This window comes from Lampetra planeri, chromosome 53, assembly GCF_965212315.1.
Source record: "Lampetra planeri chromosome 53, kcLamPlan1.2.h2, whole genome shotgun sequence".
In the NCBI taxonomy this organism is placed as follows: Eukaryota; Metazoa; Chordata; class Hyperoartia; order Petromyzontiformes; family Petromyzontidae; genus Lampetra; species Lampetra planeri.
The window spans coordinates 2,270,209-2,289,292 of NC_136159.1; the positions used below are offsets into that span (position 1 = coordinate 2,270,209).

The following is a 19,084-nucleotide window of genomic DNA, read 5'->3' on the forward strand; positions in this document are numbered from 1 at the left end:
TTTTTGTGAACAAAAATTTGACGATTCGTCGTAGAATTTTTGTTTAAAAAAAAATTGTGAATTTTTTTTTACAAAAATGTTTCACACCATAACCGTGACCGTGACGAATAACGACATCGCGACATCGTCGTCGTCCCCCACAGGGAAGGGAGCGGCGCAGGCGGCGGGCGTCCTCGCGACCCGCCGGTGCCATGAACCGCGCCGAGTTCCGCCAGAGCCTGCGGGAACTGCTCGGCTCCGACCGGTGGGGCGAGCAGATGGACGGGCTCTTCGACAAGGTGGGCGACAGACGCGCTCCCTTCCACACACCCCCCCCTCTTCTTCTACCACGCCCACCTCTTAAACTATTTTTTTTTAAATACTTATTTTACCGAGCAAGGCCCACTGGAGCTGTGGTAGCTTTTGTTCGGAAGCGACTCGGCTGTGGGGCCGTCCATAAATGACGTCACGCACCTAGGGGGGGGAGGGGTCAGACATTTGTAACGATGTGTGACGAGGGGGGGGGGTAAATGTGACGTCACATCAAAATAAATATAGACGACACGTTCTACTTAATGAAATACTTTTAAATAAATGTTTTCTCCTACAATATCAGAGTGCAGCGCCACATTAAATACGCACTACAATGACAATAGTTTAAATCGATTTGAAGCATGTTTTATTTTTGGGGGGGGGGGGGGCAAAGCTTCGTGACGTCATATTTGAGGGGGGAGGTCTGACTTTTCGTGACGCCGTGTGACGATGGGGGGGGGGGGTAAAAAATCGTCCAAAATCGCGTGACGTCATTTATGGACGGCCCCTAAGAGGCGACACGGGGGGGGCCTGGGTGGGTGGGGGGGGCCTGGGTGGGTGGGGGGGTCTCGGCTGGGGGGCTCCGTGTGACCTCGTGCGCCGGGCGTGCAGGTGGACACGTCGGGCGACGGCTACGTGGACTGGGGAGACTTCTGCGCCTACATGCTCATGCAGTACCGCGAGCGCGACTTTGCGCGCGCGCGACACGAGGCGCCATTCCCGCCCCTCGCGCTCGTCATCCGCCACTGCACCCACAACAAGGTGCGCGCCTCCTCCCCCCTCCCTTCTCCTCCCTCCTCTTTCCCTCTCTTCCTCCTCCCTCCTTCCCCCCCTCCTCCCTCCTCCTCCCCCCTGCCCCTCTACTCCTCCCTCCTCGTTTGCCCGTTCCTCCCCCCTCCCCCCTCCCCCCCTCCTCCCTCCCCCCCTCCTCCCCCCGCCCCTTTCCCCTCCCCTGCTCGCTGGTCTCGTAATGAAACTGCAATGAAAAAGCACCAGGGGAGGCAGCTATCACATCTGCCTCACTGAGGGGGATGTGTCTAACACGCCCCCCCCTCAGTGAGGACACGCCCCCTCGGTGAGGCCACGCCCCCTCAGTGTGTAAATCTGGCTCTGACACGAGCCATTGCCTCCCCAGCCATTGACCCCACGTCACTGACGGGGGGATCTCTGTCTCTGTGTGGCCGTGCGACGACGCAGCAAGAGGTGTGCACGCGGCTGCTGGCGCTCGACTCGCCGGCGCCGCTGCGCTTCGTGTCCGTGAGCAAGGAGGGCGTCCTGACCGTGTGGGACCGCCACCTCCGCCTGCAGCGCTCCTTCCAGGTTAGGAGCCCCTCCCTCCATCCCTCCGGCTCCCTCCCTCCCTCCTGCTGCTCCCTCCTGCTGCTCCCTCCCTCCTGCTGCTCCCTCCTGCTGCTCCCTCCCTCCCTCCTGCTCCCTCCCTCCTGCTCCCTCAATCCCTCCTGTTGCTCCCTCCCTCCTGTTGCTCCCTCCCTCCCTCCTGCTGCTCCCTCCCTCCTGCTCCCTCCCTCCTGCTGCTCCCTCCTGTTGCTCCCTCCCTCCTGTTGCTCCCTCCCTCCCTCCTGCTCCCTCCCTCCTGCTCCCTCAATCCCTCCTGTTGCTCCCTCCCTCTTGCTGCTCCCTCCCTCCTGCTCCCTCCCTCCTGCTGCTCCCTCCCTCCTGCTGCTCCCTCCTGTTGCTCCCTCCCTCCTGTTGCTCCCTCCCTCCCTCCTGCTCCCTCCCCTCCTGCTCCCTCAATCCCTCCTGTTGCTCCCTCCCTCCCTCCTGCTGCTCCCTCCCTCCTGCTCCCTCCCTCCTGCTGCTCCCTCCTGTTGCTCCCTCCCTCCTGTTGCTCCCTCCCTCCCTCCTGCTCCCTCCCTCCTGCTCCCTCAATCCCTCCTGTTGCTCCCTCCCTCCCTCTTGCTGCTCCCTCCCTCCTGCTGCTCCCTCCTGTTGCTCCCTCCCTCCTGTTGCTCCCTCCCTCCCTCCTGCTGCTCCCTCCCTCCCTCCTGCTCCCTCAATCCCTCCTGTTGCTCCCTCCCTCCCTCCTGTTGCTCCCTCCCTCCCTCCTGCTGCTCCCTCCTGTTGCTCCCTCCCTCCTGTTGCTCCCTCCCTCCCTCCTGCTGCTCCCTCCCTCCCTCCTGCTGCTCCCTCCTGTTGCTCCCTCCCTCCTGCTGCTCCCTCCCTCCCTCCTGCTGCTCCCTCCCTCCTGCTGCTCCCTCCTGTTGCTCCCTCCCTCCTGTTGCTCCCTCCCTCCCTCCTGCTGCTCCCTCCCTCCCTCCTGCTGCTCCCTCCTGTTGCTCCCTCCCTCCTGCTGCTCCCTCCCTCCCTCCTGTTGCTCCCTCCCTCCCTCCTGCTGCTCCCTCCTGTTGCTCCCTCCCTCCTGCTGCTCCCTCCCTCCCTCCTGCTGCTCCCTCCTGTTGCTCCCTCCCTCCTGTTGCTCCCTCCCTCCCTCCTGTTGCTCCCTCCCTCCCTCCTGCTGCTCCCTCCTGTTGCTCCCTCCCTCCCTCCTGCTGCTCCCTCCTTCCCTCCTGTTGCTCCCTCCCTCCTGTTGCTCCCTCCCTCCTGTTGCTCCCTCCCTCCTGTTGCTCCCTCCCTCCTGTTGCTCCCTCCCTCCCTCCTGTTGCTCCCTCCCTCCCTCCTGTTGCTCCCTCCCTCCCTCCTGCTGCTCCCTCCTGTTGCTCCCTCCCTCCTGTTGCTCCCTCCCTCCTGTTGCTCCCTCCCTCCTGTTGCTCCCTCCCTCCCTCCTGCTGCTCCCTCCCTCCTGTTGCTCCCTCCCTCCTGTTGCTCCCTCCCTCCTGTTGCTCCCTCCCTCCTGTTGCTCCCTCCCTCCCTCCTGTTGCTCCCTCCCTCCTGTTGCTCCCTCCCTCCTGTTGCTCCCTCCCTCCTGTTGCTCCCTCCCTCCTGTTGCTCCCTCCCTCCTGTTGCTCCCTCCCTCCTGTTGCTCCCTCCCTCCCTCCTGTTGCTCCCTCCCTCCTGTTGCTCCCTCCCTCCTGCTGCTCCCTCCCTCCTGCTGCTCCCTCCTGTTGCTCCCTCCCTCCTGTTGCTCCCTCCCTCCTGTTGCTCCCTCCCTCCCTCCTGCTGCTCCCTCCCTCCCTCTTGCTGCTCCCTCCCTCCTGCTCCCTCACTCCCTCCTGCCGCTGCTCGTCGCTGGGATGAATTCGCCACGCGATACTCATGATGATATTCACCCCTTTCCCGTCGCGAGGTGCCTGCAAGTTGCAGGGTGGGTGTCCCGTTCACCCCGCTGGATCTCGGAACGCGCGAGTCAATTTTATTTAGAGACGCATCGCGCCGTTGTTTTTAAAGGCATCGCACTCCCTGCAGAGAACCGTCGCGACACGACTCCGCTCTAAGATAGCTGTGCTACAATGCGTATATTAAATGATCAGAGCATGTTTGTTCGCATGTTCATCACAAGTACGTGTGGTTAATGCGAACTTGATTCCTTGCAAAAGGTTTCTATTTGGTGTTTGAACATCTCAACACGTCCTGTTTTATTGCGACAAAGGGTAAAACCTATTATTGTTTCATCGTGTGCCACACGCCCTCCCGCACACCCACGTGGGAGCCTCGGTACGTCTTCAAGTCGAAAGACGTACCGATAAAGTTATTTTATTTTTTTCCTTCTGATTCCATTCCGATAACGTGCGTCATCGGAATGGGAAAGGGTTAGCGATGCAATTCACAACGTGTAAAATGTTTAAAAATCTCCACGCCAGGTCACGCCGGAAACCAGACCCACTCTGTTCAAATGTGTTCGGAGTCGTGTCGGAAGACGCGTCGCGAATCGGGTTTCTGCGTCGTAAACCGATCTTGCGGCGGCGCCAACTTTACACAAACGTCGCGCATGGGAACCGTCGTCAACGGGAGACCGCCCGTTGACGATTACCACGACCTCACTCTCGTCGTTACCGAACGACGATCGGTCGAGCGTCGATCGGTCGAGCATCGATCGGTCGAGCGACGATCGGTCGAGCGACGATCGGTCGAGCGACGATCGGTCGAGCGTCGATCGGTCGAGCGACGATCGGTCGAGCGTCGATCGGTCGAGCGTCGATCGGTCGAGCGACGATCGGTCGAGCGACGATCGGTCGAGCGACGATCGGTCGAGCGACGACCGTCCGTCGACGATCGGTCGAGCGACGATCGGTCGAGCGACGACCGTCCGTCGACGATCGGTCGAGCGACGATCGGTCGAGCGACGATCGGTCGAGCGACGATCGGTCGAGCGACGACCGTCCGTCGACGATCGGTCGAGCGACGATCGGTCGAGCGACGATCGGTCGAGCGACGATCGGTCGAGCGGAGCGGGTCGGCTGGGGCGCCCGGCACGCGTAACGAGCGGATGCACGGGCGGCGGCGGTGGCGGCGGCAGGAGGAGGTGGAGGACCCGCGCGGGGGCAAGCGGCGCTTCCGCACGTGGAGCACGGACGCCGTGGTGCTGCCCGACGTGCACAAGATCGCCGTGAGCACGACGAGCCGCGACATCCGCTTCTACGACGTTTCCACGCCCAACTTCACGCAGGAGTTCCAGCTTTTCGGTACGGAATCCGGAATATTCGTGCTGGACAAAGCCGATGAGCTACGAAGCTCCATTTCACGGACGTCCAGTAGGTCACGGACGTCCAGTAGGTCACGGACGTCCAGTAGGTCACGGACGTCCAGTAGGTCACGGACGTCCAGTAGGTCACGGGTGGTCGTACGGTAACCTCCACCACCGCCAGCCCACGGCAGCAGCAGAAGCAGCACCGGCGGTGGCACCCAACCGGCGGCGCTCGGCGTTGGCAAAATTTAAATACCGAGGCCCCAGGTGGCGCCAGAGGCCTGGGGAGGCGGATGCGGGAAGACATTGGGGGTGTGCGTCAAATATGAGGTCACATTGAAATCCGGTGTCCGGTAGTGAGTAAAAAACAAAGAACGCCGTTACTTTTTTTACGCGGAGAGACAATTAATTTCTTGAACACGATTGTCCGAAGGTGCGAGACGTTATGCGGCCAGCAACAAACGGCACCATCCGCGTGGATCGTCGGGCCAATCCTGCAGCACGAGCACTGAGTGTCCGTGTGGCCGCCCCGTGACAAATGAGACGACGCGTTTATGGGTCACGTTCTCCTGAGTGACAATACCACCAGGTCGCGATGAGACGCAATCTCCCGCGCCTGGTACGAGGAAAGACGTGGGTTCGATCCCGGACCCTGACAACGCCTGTTGTCGGACATCTGGAGTCTGTGTGTTCTTTCTCTCTCCCCGTGGTGGTCGCGGCGTGGATTTTTCTCCTGGTTCTTTCTCCCGTTTTGCCCCGTTTAGATTATTTGATTAATTGGCTGCTACTATAGATTCCCACGTGTGATGGTGATTATGATGATATCAGCCACTTCGATGAGCTATCACTTGTGGCCAGGTGACCTCTGCAAAAAGAGTTGACAGCTCAGTGGGGATTCACCTGGGAAATAAAATAGTTTAGCTGTAAATGTTTGTTTCCTTGTCGTTACGCGTTAGCTACGTGTCAACCGACACCCTGAACACCTCAAGGGGATTTTCCAGGTGGAATGTGCGATGCGAACGAATACATTATGGAGGTCGCACTCGTCACACACAAAGTGCTTGCCGCAAATGAACCACGGTCACCTTTCTGATCTTGTCAAGGAGCATAAACCATCACGCAAACTCCGGTCATCCTCGCAACAGCGGATTTTGGCTTCTAGGCATCGAGCAAAGGCGGTGGTCACCGCATCGCGCGCTTACAGATGCCCTTCTGGGGCCGTCTGGAACGCTCTTCCTTTTGATGTTAGGAAGCCACCGGAGCTATGCACTTTTAAATCATCTCGATTGACAAACTCATTTTATGAGAACAGCTTTGTGTGTGTTTAGTTTGTTGTCCTTCCTCCGCACCTCCGGTTAGCACGGTCGGCTACGTACGGCGCAAAAGAAATTCTACAGGGGCGCAGACACGCTCAAGGCTACGCACGTCGTACGCTCCCGTGCTGTTTGTCGCAGACGCGGTACTAACGCGTGCCTCGTGCTTGCTTCGCAGCCCTGAACAACGTGCCGACCTGCATGCATTACTCGTTCAATGAGAAGGTGAGCAGTCGCTGTGGATAATGCCCGTTCACGTGTTATCATGAACAAACGTAAACACTCTTCATAATAAAGTTTTTGGGTTAGATCGCGTTAGTAATAAATGTGTCGTAACCCTCCACCACCCGACACGGCCAATCAGCAAAAAAGTCATGCTTTTGAGCGACCTTGAGCTTGGCTCCGCGCCTCTGAGTTGCGGCCACTACGTCTGCAAATTTGCACGTGTTACAAATTGAACTATTATTGTTATTGTTGTTGTGTGCTCGCTTCGCATGTTGGTGTCTTTGTCTTTTGTTTGTGCGCGGGCCCCAGGCCCCCGGCAGCCCCTCTGTGCTCCTGTGGGGAGACGACTCTGGCGCAGTGAACCTGCTCACCATCCTGCAGCCCCACGCGGGCCTCTTTGAGAAGCCCTTCAGCCGCGAGGAGGGTGTCCGTCGGATCTTCATGCAGGTGACACGGCCACGGAAGACACAGATGTCCCCCCGCCCGGGCACGAGTAGCCGGCACGGCACGCGACGTGGGGAGCTGGGGGTGGTCCAAGCCGCGTACGGACGCAGCCTTTGTCTCTCCAATGCCAGTGTTTACACACCCCCGTCAGGTAAGTCGGTTAAGGCTGAGTCGACTTAAGGGGAGGCCCGAGACCGGTTCGGATGTTTTTCGTCACCGATGTTGGCCGCGAACGGGAACCGAACTCGGGCCACCGGGTTCGTAGAGCGGTGCGCTAACCACTGCGCACCGCTCCCCACACGCAAACAACACGCTCCTGACCAGGACACATGTTCCTGGGCACGATTGTGCAAACTGAACCGCTTAAAGCGGCGGTTTTCTCCCCCCCCCCCCCATCGGTAAACTGGAACCGAATCCACGAAGGGTGTCAATTTGAACCGATTGAACCGCGACCACCGCTCTCGGTCTTGGCTTCGCCCAAAACCGAACCGGGATAAAAGACGCGCAAGAAAGGGGTGATGCTTTGGCATTGGAAGCACGGCAACACAAGTGTGGTGGACGACGGTGAGAGTGTGGTGACGACGGTGAGAGTGTGGTGACGACGGTGAGAGTGTGGTGACGACGCGGGGGCCACGCTGCGAACCCGACCCCGCGGTTACCCCGCGGTGACCCCGCGAGTGACCCCACGAGTGACCCCACGGTGACCCCGCGGTGACCCCGCGAGTGACCCCGGCGCGCCGCGCTGTCCGCGTTGCAGGACCTGGGCGACCACGCGCGGCTGCTGAAGCTGCGTGTGATCCCCGGGGTTCACGAGGGTCCGGTGCGCGCGCTCCGCTTCGTGGCCGAGGGAGGAGGAGGAGGAAGAGAGGTTGGAGAGGATGACCGTGGCGGCCTGCTGTTCTCGTGCTGCGAGAGCGCCCGCACCTCTCTGGTGGTGCGCGACGTGGCCGGGTGGCGGAAGCCGTACGTGTGGAGCATGAGCAAGGTGGGGGGGGTCACCACGGACACACAGACACTGTGTGTGGGGCGTGAGTGAGGTCTGGGGGGGGGGGGCTTGCCACGAAAGACAAAGACACCAACATGCGAACCGAGCACAAAAAAATCATGATTCGGTCGTCGTCATCATCATCATCATACGTGATCTGTCTACTGCTGGATGTATGTGGAACTTTTTTCGCACCGTACGTGGCCAACCGTGCTAATCGGAGGTGCGGGGGAAAGGGAATAAACCAAGCACCACCACAAGCAGTTATAAAGAAATGAGTTTTCAACCTCGATGATTTAAAAGTGCATAGCTCCAGTGGCTTCCTAATATCGGAAGGAGGAGCGTTCCAGACGGCCGCAGAAGCGCATCCTGAAAGCGCGCGATGGCAGTAACCGCCGCCTTTGTTCGATGGCGAGCAGCCAAAAAGCCGCCGTTGTTGCCGCTGCTGCTGCCGCCGCTGCCGCTGCCGCCGCTACCGCTGCTGCTGCCGCTGCTGCTGCTGGTGCTGCTGCTGCCGCTGCCGCTGCCGCTGCTGGTGCTGCTGGTGCTGCTGCTGCTGCTGCCGCTGCCGCTGCCGCCGCTACCGCTGCTGCTGCCGCTGCCGCTGCTGCTGCTGGTGCTGCTGCTGCTGCTGCTGCCGCCGCTGCGTGGATGAGCGGAGTCGGCGTGACGACGGTTCATGCTTCGGAGACAATTGACGACGGCTCACCCCGAAGTCGCCGGCCTCCACCGTTCTGGTCTCGCGGTGCGCAGGGTTGCCAGTGCTTCGACTACAGCCGCGAGCTGACGCTGGTGGCGGCGGCGGGCGCCGACTGCCTGGTGCACGTGTGGAACCGGTACGTGACGTCGCGCGCCGTCGTCAGGCTGCAGGGCCACGCCGCGCCCGTGCTGGCGCTCGCCATCGTGCACGAGCGCCGCACGCTCATCAGCTACGGGAAAGATGCCGTGAGAGACTCCCCATCCCCTACCTCTCCTCTCTCTCCCCTCCCTCCCCTCCCTCCCCTCTCCCTCTCCTTCCCTCCCATCCCTCCCTCGCCTCTCCATCCCCTCCCCACCCTCCCCACCCTCCCCTACCTCTCCTCCCTCCTCCCCTCCCTCCCTCCCCTCCCTCTCCTCCCCTCCCTCTCCTCCGCTCCCTCTCCTCTCCCTCCCCCTACCTTCCCTCCCTTCCCTCCCTCTCCTCCCTCCTCCCCTCCCCCTCCCTCCCTCTCCTCCCTCCTCCCCTTCCTCCCCTCCCATCCCTGTCCTTCCCTCCCTCCCCTCCCTCCCCTCCCTCTCCTCCCCTCCCTCCCCTCGCCTTCCTCCCTTCCCTCTCCCTCCCCTCTCAATCATCCATAATGACAATTTAGTACAACTCGCATTTGTCGAATTCTGATAGCGCAAGGGCATCGCGGAGGAAGGCGCTGACACAGTGTGCCGTAGTGTCACAGTCGGGGTAGCGATGCTGCTGCTACTGCTGCTACTGTGCGTAATCCCAATTAAACAATGAATTTAGAAGCCTTTAAAACCACAGGTGTTTGTGTTCACACCAATAAGACGGCACCTTCGGTGATGTCCCAGGGAACGCTTTGAAGCTCAGTATAAATAGATATTCTGACATTTCGCGTCACTCACCACTTCACGGGTGTAAGGGAATGAAACTGGGGAGAAATGCGTCTAAACTATACTTGGACTAAAATAGCTCAAAGAAGCGGCTTTTCATGACGTGGAAATGCACAGCAGCCAAATCTTCTAGATGTGGAGGGGAAAAAAACGTGGAGGAGAAAAAAACAGAGAGCCCGAATAAAACTCCATACGGCCACGGAAGACGTATATGTACTTCATCAGAACGGGAAAGAGTTAACCCCTATACTCTTTGGTTTTTTCGGTAAAGCCACGTAGGTTAAAAATCTAACAAAATAAATGAAAACAACTAAATTAAATCACGACATTTCGGGCGCAACACGAGCGTCCTTCTCCAGGTGGGGACAACGTAGCGAAAGCACAACCGCTTAAGTTGACACCTACCGTATTAAATTTCGATTTAAAGCTTTCGTGACTGCAGGGATTCATCTTCTTGGTTATTTCGGTAAAGTCACGTAGAAGGCGGCTTGCGTTGTGGCCGAAACGTGGTGAGAATTATTTGATAAAGTTTTATTTTTATTATTTTATTATTTCCCTTCTACGTGACTTTACCGAAAGAACCAAGAAGATGGACCTCCCGTATTATTGCCAGCAAGGGTCAGGCCCTTTCCTACTTTTTTCATAAATATTAAAATCTCCGGTTTAACCCGCGTCCGCCGCTTCTCTCTGTCTCCGTGTGTGGCGGCGTCGCTGCCAGGTGGTGAAGGTGTGGGACCTGCAGGAGCACGCCTGCCTGCAGACGCTGTGCGTGCGCTTCCCGTGCGTGCAGCCCGGACGCACGCTGCGCCACGGCGACTTCCCGCTGCTGCTGCTGCCGCCGCCGCTGCACGGCGTGCTGGCGTCGTGCGCCGACTACGTGGCGCTGCTGCCGCTGGGGGTGCCCGAGGCGCGCGGCGCCGGGATCTACACGCACGCCACGGCGCTGTCGGCCGCGGCGTACAACCCGCTCTTCCGCCAGGTCGCTCGTCCGGATGGCTTTTGGCGAAAACCAAACTTGATCATGACGAGCAGCGTAACGTACGCACGTATGCGCGTGCGTTGAGCTTCTTTCGAGCCATAGGTAGCCAACCATGCTAGTCGGAGGTGCTGGGGAAGGAACAACAAACTAAACGCAAAAAGTAGTTGTAAAGAAATTAGTTTTCAATCTAAATTATTGAAAGGTGCATAGCTCCAGTGGCTTCCTAATGTCAGAAGGAAGAGCGTTCCAGACGGCCGCAAAAGCGCATCTGAAAGCGCCTGTTTTTGTTCGATGGCCAGCAGCCAAAAGCCGCTGCTGCTGCTGCGAGGATGAGCGGAGTTGGCGTGATGATTCACGCTCCTTGTTTCCAGTTTTCTCGCGACTGTCTTCACTCCGTCGTCCGGCCGTCTGGTGCGCGGCGACGCGGAGGCCGTTTCTCCTTCCCCGGTTTAACCGCGGACATGCGGACGGACGGTGGTGCAGGTGGTGACGGGCGGCGAGGACTCGTGCGTGATCGTGTGGGACGTGGAGACGGGGGCCAAGTGGCTCGCGCTGAACAACGCCCACGGCGAGGAGGAGATCACCTCGCTCGGATTCGACTCCTCCGGCCGGCGCCTGCTCACGGGCGCGAGGAACGGCACTGTCAAGGTGCGTGTCGACACCACCACCACCGCCGCTATTTTGCTCGGTGTGGGCCTTACCTGGTCAAATAAAATACGGCTTGTGGTTTAAATACGTTTTGTCCTTGCGGTCGCGACTGTCGCCAGAGGAGACACGACCGTGCGATGCTGCGGCGGTGTCGCGTGGTGGGTTTGTTGTTGTTGTTCCAGGTCTGCTTCAGCTACGACAGCCGAGGCACTCGGCGGAGGTGCTCTGCTGGCACCGGCCACCGATGAGGAACCAGAGGGGGATGATCCGCGCAGCGTGACCTCGCGTGTTCCCCCGCCGGGGCTTGGATCTCCTCCGCGTGCGTTAACGAGCGCCGTTCGCCTCCCTCTCGCGCTGCGCCGCAGGTGTGGAACGTGCAGAACGGACACAACCTGCTCAGGCTGCAGGCCGTGGGGGCGGCCGAGGTGACGGGCGTGGCGTGCCTGCGCGAGCACAAGCTGCTCACCGTGGGCTGGAACCGCAAGATCCTGCTGTACGACGACTCCAAACCGGACGTGAGTGCCCGCACACGGCCCCGAATGGCCCAGCATGGCCCACACGGCCCAACGTAGATGCGGACGGTGAGAGCCGTGGCACACACGGAGAAGCGAACCTCGATAGATGGAACCCAGGTGGTCCGGCGGTGGCGGTCTCACCGATGGAGGTGTTTGTGGGCGATGCCGCCCTGCGACTGTGCGCGCGACCCAGGTGACCGCGCTGAAGGCGGACAGCAGCTGGAAGGGTGGGCAACTGCACAGGGAGGACATCCTGGCTCTCAGCTACTCGCCCGCCCTCGGCCTGCTCGCCACAGGGAGCTACGATGGAGCGATCTTCGTGTGGAGCGCCGAGACGCAGAAGCTCTTCCTGCGCCTGGGCGAGCACGGCTCGAGCAGGTGACCCCCCCCCCCTCCGCGGATGTTCATTTCGCAACGGCGGCGTAGAGAATGAGGATGCGGGGGGGGCCGCGTGTCGAGTCGGTGCGACCGATTTGTCGCGGTGGCGGCGCGCCGGGCGTGCAGTTCAGGAAGTCGCGGCTTCGATTCGATTATCCCCTGCATGGCATTTGAAGTGGTGGGGAAATTTGAAAATGCATCGCCGCAGTGTAAATAGTTACACGCCACGAGCAGCAGTTGTTGTTGTTGTTGTTGATTCGAGATTAAATTGGGAGCCAGTAAAGGGATCTGTGGGTGGGGAGGTAGTGGTGGTGTTAGTTTTGGGTATCTGATGAGCAGAATCTACTAAAACTCGGGGATTCATCTCGCTTGACCGGTAAACCATCGCGTGTGCCGGAGTTTCACACAAAAAATAACAAACCGGAGTTTCCCCACTACTTTATTGCGCGCTATTTACGCCTCTTCCCAGTCCAAGCCCGGTGGATTCGTGGTTTCCTTCGGTTCTAGTCTGGCTGCGGAACCTCCGAATCGTTTTTGAATTCGGCGGCGAGTGATTCGGCGAGGCCAGAGAGGAGCTACTGCACCGCAATGACCGCGGGGACGCACGCTAGGCCTCCCCACCCCCCGCGCCCCCCACCCAGTCTCTGCCGACCACGCCGTTCCCTCACGGCCGCTCTCGTCCTGTCCGCACAGACCGCCGAGGCCCGTGGACCGGCTGCTCTTCCTGCAGGCGCGAGCGGCGGTCGCGGGCCTGCGCGACGCGGCGCTGCTGCTGAGCTCCGAGGGTGGCTGCGTGCACTGGTGGCAGCTCTACGGGCAGCAGCAGAGGCACCTGGGTACGCGGGGGGCGCGCGTCAGCGATGGCGAGGCGGAGTGCGGTGGAGGAGGGTCACTCGGACCATGATAGTTTACACCCGCGTCTCCGGGCGTGTGCAGAAAACAGTTTGCGATGTTTTTTTTATCTTAGAGAGGGAAAGGGGCGGTCGGTCGTAGGCTGAGAGGAATTCTCATCGCAGCAGCAGCAGCGGCGGTTTTTGGCCGCTGGCCGTCGAACAAAGATGGTCGTCGCCGCCGCATCGGGAGCGTTTTCAGATGCGCTTTGGCGGCCGTCTGGAACACTCTTCCGTCCGATATTAGGAAGCCGCTGGGAGCTATGCACTTTTAAATCTCGATTGAAAACTAATTTCTTTAGAATTGCGTTTTGTGTTTCGTTTGTTGTCCTTCCCCTCGCACCTCCGATTAGCGCGGTTGGCTACGTACAGTACGAAAGTTCAACATACATATGCAGAAAAGGGTAATTGCGGTGTAAGGCAGTTCTCACGTCAGCACAATAGACATGAGAGGGGGACATCTAAAGGGGAAAGGTCACAGAAGGGCCCATCGGGAAGCCCCGGGAACCCGCTAGTAGGTTCTAGAAAGGGGGCGTGGCCTGGGCGGAGCAAAGCCACGCTGGGAGTATGAGAGGGGCCCCCTGTGTGGGAGCGACACATGGATAAGGAGGTCTTGAGCCTGGACCTGAAGATGGGCAGGGAGATGACAGCATGGATGTCTGAGCGGGGGGGGGGGCAGAGGGGAACGGAGTGGCAGCAGCGATGAAAATGAACCGTCCCATTTAGACACATTCTTTGAGATAATTTAAATATTTTTTTTGCTATTAATTTCTACACAAGCCACTTTGTTGAGCCATCATTGGTGGCAGAGTCGCTTCTGAAAAATACATTCATACCTTTGTTGCTGTAATGCTCTTACCCGCCCCAACTGAACCGCCGTGAAAGGACCTTTATAGCTCATCGTATTCCTCCAGTCTGAATAAATATTCGGGTTCTGGGTGCTGACCGGCACCCGGTGCACGCCATCTCTCTGTCCCCCTCTCTCAGGCTCGTTTTACGCTGCTGCCCGGCCCGACGAGCTGGCGCTGGGCCTGGCCAGCAGCCACGATGACGGCGTGCTGGTGACGGGCGACACGGCGGGCTACCTGCGGGCGTGGGACGTGCGGGCCTATGGCCTGCGGGCCGGCTGCAGCACGGTGTGGCTTCCCCCCCTCCCCCCTCCACCATGTTTTAAGGGGCTCGCCCTTGTTGTTTTTCTGAAGTCGTAATAATCACCGCCACAGCAATTGCCCCCCCCCCTGCCCCCAAGTTCATATTAAACGCTTTCCCATGACGTATGTACGTACGTCATCGGAACAGGAAGAAAAACGAAAAATAACTTTATCGGTACCGAGGCTCCCACAAGGCCAGGCGGGAGGGCGTGTGACACAGTTTGGCGCCAGCTGTCGTGGAGTGCGGTCGTGTCGCTACAGTTCTCTGCGGCGAGCACAATGTCTTCAAAAACTACGGCGCTATGCATCTCTAAATAAAATTAATGCGCGTTCCGAGAGTCAACGGTGAACGTGACCCGAGGTTGTTTCCTGCAGTGAAAATTACGATTCATCATAATAGCGTTTTTTGGTTTTTGGACCACGTAGTGACCTGGCCCAAAAGACCCTCCCACTACCTGGACACAGCTAAAACAAATAAAAATCGTCACGTGCACAATCCTTTAAAACCCACCAATGGATATTGTTTTGAGTTCAGCGGTAAGTGCTCTTGGCAAGCATCTTGCGGGCAAGATCCACGAAGTGAGAATACAATCCAGATTTGTTGTTCTTAAAATTCAAATATTTGTTTCTCGATGCAGTTCCAAGCGGAACGTCGCACCCTTTTTAGGCGCTAAGTTTTGCGTTGAGAATTGTTCAAGTGACCGCGTGCCACAGCCCCGGACGCTGCCACTCGGGCGCGGTAACTTTGGGGAGGACGCGCGGGTGCTCTGGACCCCCGACGAGCGTTGTTGCCGTGGTTGAACGACGACTTGAGATGTTGCTGCGATGGGAGCCACGGCCCGCACGGCGATGTCACACGAGGCGGTCGCACGCTCCAGCGATGGCGCGTTCGCCGTGGAGGTTCGCCGTTTGATTTTCTGGCAGGCCGCTCCCTGGTTAGGATCACTGGAGGATTTAGCGATGCAATACCAAGCGCCGTCTGCTTCACAGTGGACGTTAAAGACCTCCCCCCGCAGGTCACGCAACACGAGAAGGCCATTGTGTGCCAGCGTCATGGTCCACATTTGGCCAAATTCTAAAAATGATCAGCAAAGTGCTCGCTTGGGAAGACACACACAGCAGCAATCGCCCCCTACCGGCAGACGACTGCCCGCTCGCAGGCCACCTAGTTAAGTCGCTCACTGCGTGTAAAGGGCTGCGAGACGCTTTATTGTTAAGTACGTAGAACTTTTGCACCGTGCGTAGCCAACTGCGCTAATTGGAGGTGCGGGGGAAGAACAATGTAAAACACAAGAAGCAGTTCTAAAGAAATTCGTTTTCAATCTAGATTTTAAAGTTCACGGCTCCAATGGCTTCTAAATATCAGAAGGAAGAGCATTCCAGACGGCCGCAGAAGCGCGCGCGATGCGGTGACCATCTATGTTCGATGGCTAGCCAAAAGCCGCTGCTGCGAGGATGACCGGAGTTCGCGTGATGATGGTTTATGCTCCTTGAGATCGGCGGAGGTATCGCAGTTCATGTGTGGCGAGCACTGCGTGTAACGAGCGCGACGAGCGTCGCGATGGACTCTGAGCGAGTGGCTGCGGCTGGCGCAGGAGAACGATGGCGGTGCGGAGGCGTCGCCGCCCTGCCTGCGCTCCTGGTTGGCGCACACCCAAGCCGTGGTGCACGCCGAGGTGCTGCGGCTCGACTCGGCTTCCTACGTGGCGAGCGCCTCGGGCGACCGCACGGCCAAGCTGTGGACGCTGCTCGGCGAGCCCGTGGGAACCTTCGGGCAGCAGCGGCCCTGGGACCTGAAGGACCCAGCGACGTACGGAGCGCAGCTCGCGCCCGTCGACGACAGCCAGGAGGCCGGGCGAGCGGAGGGGCCGCGGGAATCCGCTCCTCGATCGTCGGAGAGCGGAGAGCGGGAGACCGCCGGGCGCGACGCCGGGCACGACGCCGGACCCTCCCCGGAGAGCCTGGCCGTGGCGGAGCAGGAGGAGAGATCTCAGGGCAAGACGCAGGAGTCTCGCTCGCCCAGCGAGACCGGTAAAGCTGCCCCAGATCACAATCACAAAGAAAGTCCACCCCACCCCCCACCCCCTGCCCCCCCCCCTTGTAGCCTTAGACTATTGGGGTAAGTGCTGAGAGAGTAGCACCTGTGAAGGCCGGAATAGCACACGGCAGGGGGGAGGGTGGGCGGGTGGCCAGCACCACGCTCAGCTGCCTTCGTCTCCCCAGTGGCGATGTTTCCACACCGCGCTAGGCACTCAATTGAGGCAGCGTTGACCTAGGCGAGGCCCAGGTCCGGTTCAGATGAACGTCACCAACATTGGTGGCAGAGAGTGGGAATTAAACTCGGGTCGCTGGGTTCTCAGCGCGTTAACCACGCTAACCACTCCCCATAAATCACGAACACCAACAAATAAAATGGAACCAAAGAAAGGTGAAATTGACACAGAATCATGGAGAGATGCATGCTGGCAATGGCACAGGAGTGGCAGAAAGGGGACAGAACAAACACCGTAGCGCTACTCGGTGAAAGGAAGTAGGCTCGGGCTGGACATGTCACAAGAGTGCACGATGGGGGGGGGGTGTAGATTATCGGCTGGAAGGCTGGTGACGAACGCGATGTCGGTGTGCCTGCGTTGCCAACAACCGCGGATGGCGCCCTCGCCGCTTGTGCCGACCTCGCAGAGCCGCTGGAGGAACAGAAGCGGAGCCCGCAGAGCGAGGAGGAACCCACGAACGGGGACGTGGCGGCGGTCCGCGTTGGCACGGTGCGCACACGGACCGCACCGCACCCGCTCGCGAACTCACCACCTCGCGCGTCCCACCGTGCCGCCGCCGCCGCCAATTACGCGTCACTCGGGATCGGAGTGGGAGCTTTGAATGTTCACGTTGCCGCCGTCGTTGTTGTGCGTCACTCAGGATCGCAGCGCGAACCTGTCGGGAGTGGCGCGGCAGGAGCGCCGCGCTCGCTACTCGGCCGTCAACATCGCCAAGACGGCTCGCTTCGAGTCTCTCTGCTCCCCATTTCAAGCCCTCGTCACGCCGGTGAGGAGCCACCGCCTTAGTAACCCCTTTCCGATGACGTACGTGTACGTCATTTTTTAAAATTCCGATTCGGTTCGTTTACGTCATGGGAACAGAATCGATTCCGAACGGCATCGCAATTAAAAGGTCACGTGGAAGGGTGTGGCAGTTTGGCGGCAGCTATCACAGTGCAGTCTTGTCGCTAGAGTTCCTCTGCAGCGAGTACAGTACAAAATAAAAATGGGACCAACCCGCTTGCGCTTTCCGAGATTCAGCGGTGAACGGGACCTGCCCTGCAACTTGCAGTTGTCTCGGAACGGTAAAGGGTTAAAGGTCCTCCCTCTTCAGATCCTTGCTTTTAGGTGGGGGGGGGGGTGCAGGGATTAGCGTGTTACACTATGAACCCCATGACCGATTCTTCGAGTTCGATTCTTTGCCCCATCCCCCCCACCCCCTACTTTGGAAAGTTCCTAAATATGGCTCTGCAAGAGTGAGAAGCGGGGCGAGGTGGAAAAAGTGTAAGCATCTTCTGGAGCTCAAACCCAGACAGCCGCATCGTATGTACCTGCATAGAGCTTCTTTCGCACCGTACGTAGCCAACTGCACAAAAACAATTGGAGGTGCAGGGGAAGGGACAAACTAAAAAAAAACCTCGATTTAAAGCTTTCGTGACTGCAGGGATTCATCTTCTTGGTTCTTTCGGTAAAGTCACGTAGAATGGAAATTATAAAATAATAAAAATACAACAAAATAATTCTCACGACGTTTCGGCCACAACGCAAGCAGCCGTCCTCAGGTGGAGAACAGGTCTGTCGTGAAGACAGTCATTCAGACTGTCTCTGTCTTCGACAGACCTGTTCTGCACCTGAGGACGGCTGCTTGCGTTGTGGCCGAAACATCGTGAGAATTATTTTATTATGTTTTATTTTTATTATTTAATCATTTCCATTCTACGTGACTTTACCGAAAGAACCAAGAAAATAAAAAAAACCAAAAAAAAATCCCCAATGCTCGTGAACGATGACCGCACGCTCGTGGTGCCGCCCCCTCATTGTTGCTCTGTGGCCGCAGGAGGTGGTGGCCGTGCAGCTGCCGGCCGACTTGCCCATGACGGCGCGGATGCGGAGCCGCGGGGTGAGCTGCCGCTCGGAGGGGGAGCTCCGGGCCCTGCGGCTCAAGAGCCTCGAGTGGGAGCAGGAGGCCCCAGCGGCCGAGGGAGTGGCCGCCCAGGAGCAGGCCAACCCATCCGTGCGGCCGGGCCCTCCGCAGAGCCGTAGATAGCGGGGAGGGGGGCAGCCTGGGCAGCCCCCCCCCCCCTCCCAGACGACCCCGTCCGCCAAAGTCAGCGGCAGACCGTTCACCGTCGTTTTCTTGCTCACCGTCGTAATTTTTGCCATCTCGTGTGTTCACGAATTAAGACTTCCCCGTATTGCAGGTGGCTCGGTGGAGTTCAATGTCCTTGCGGAGAGTCGCTCAAGTTTCAGACTTTCCTTCGCTCTGCCTCGTGGACCATTTCATCTTCCCCCACTCCGTCTTGGGGAAAAAAACCAAAATCACCCTCCACTGTCTCAGGATTCTCTTCCTCACGTCATGCACCAATATACCAGGAATAAATATTGTGTCGGCAATGCAAGGGGCTCTCGCAAGACCGTTCTTACAAATATTAATCATTGTGCAGAAACATGTAAATCAAGTTCTACTGGAGTCAGGGCTGGCGACCTTTATATGATCCTATTGCCATAGATTGCAACGTTGGGGGGGGGGGGGGGGGATACCATTAAACACCAATTACCGTATTTTCCAGATTAGAAGACGCACCCCAAAACTACATGCCTTGTATCAAACTTCAAAATCTGGTCACACAGCTACCAGATTAACCACAGGGAGGGGGGGGGGGGCGACGGAGTGAGTTCAGCTGGGAATTGTGGGTAAGGAGCGAGCGAGCAGCGAACGTCGTTCATGAGCAATGTCGCCAAGGGCACGGTTATTTCGTTCGTTACAATCGAAATTTCGTAGGTGATAATATTCAGACGTGTATCCACACACACGATCGTGTATATTCACCTACTGAAAGATAAAAAAAACGGTGAGATAATCGGCGG

The 19,084-nt window shown here is 58.6% G+C and overlaps 1 protein-coding gene across 1 annotated transcript; it reads left to right on the top strand.

The window, feature by feature from the left end:
* Window positions 1-158: 158 nt before the first annotated feature.
* On the top strand, window positions 159-18,740 carry LOC144734778 (cilia- and flagella-associated protein 337-like). The gene is made up of 18 exons (XM_078617147.1): window positions 159-278; window positions 904-1,053; window positions 1,489-1,611; window positions 4,667-4,832; window positions 6,326-6,372; window positions 6,682-6,819; window positions 7,574-7,801; window positions 8,555-8,746; window positions 10,122-10,382; window positions 10,866-11,030; window positions 11,396-11,545; window positions 11,739-11,923; window positions 12,617-12,759; window positions 13,801-13,949; window positions 15,560-15,995; window positions 16,644-16,726; window positions 16,878-17,003; window positions 18,054-18,740. The coding sequence occupies exons 1-18, from the start codon at window positions 192-194 to the stop codon at window positions 18,261-18,263; spliced, it is 3,039 nt and encodes a 1,012-aa protein (XP_078473273.1). The 5' UTR covers window positions 159-191; the 3' UTR covers window positions 18,264-18,740.
* Window positions 18,741-19,084: the final 344 nt, after the last annotated feature.

Coding starts and splice junctions, on each gene's coding strand:
- LOC144734778 (XM_078617147.1), top strand. CDS start 192: ATGAACCGCGCCGAGTTCCGCCAGAGCCTGCGGGAACTGCTCGGCTCC. Junction 6,373..6,681: donor ATTACTCGTTCAATGAGAAG/GTGAGCAGTCGC, acceptor CGCGGGCCCCAG/GCCCCCGGCAGCCCCTCTGT. Junction 8,747..10,121: donor TCAGCTACGGGAAAGATGCC/GTGAGAGACTCC, acceptor CGTCGCTGCCAG/GTGGTGAAGGTGTGGGACCT.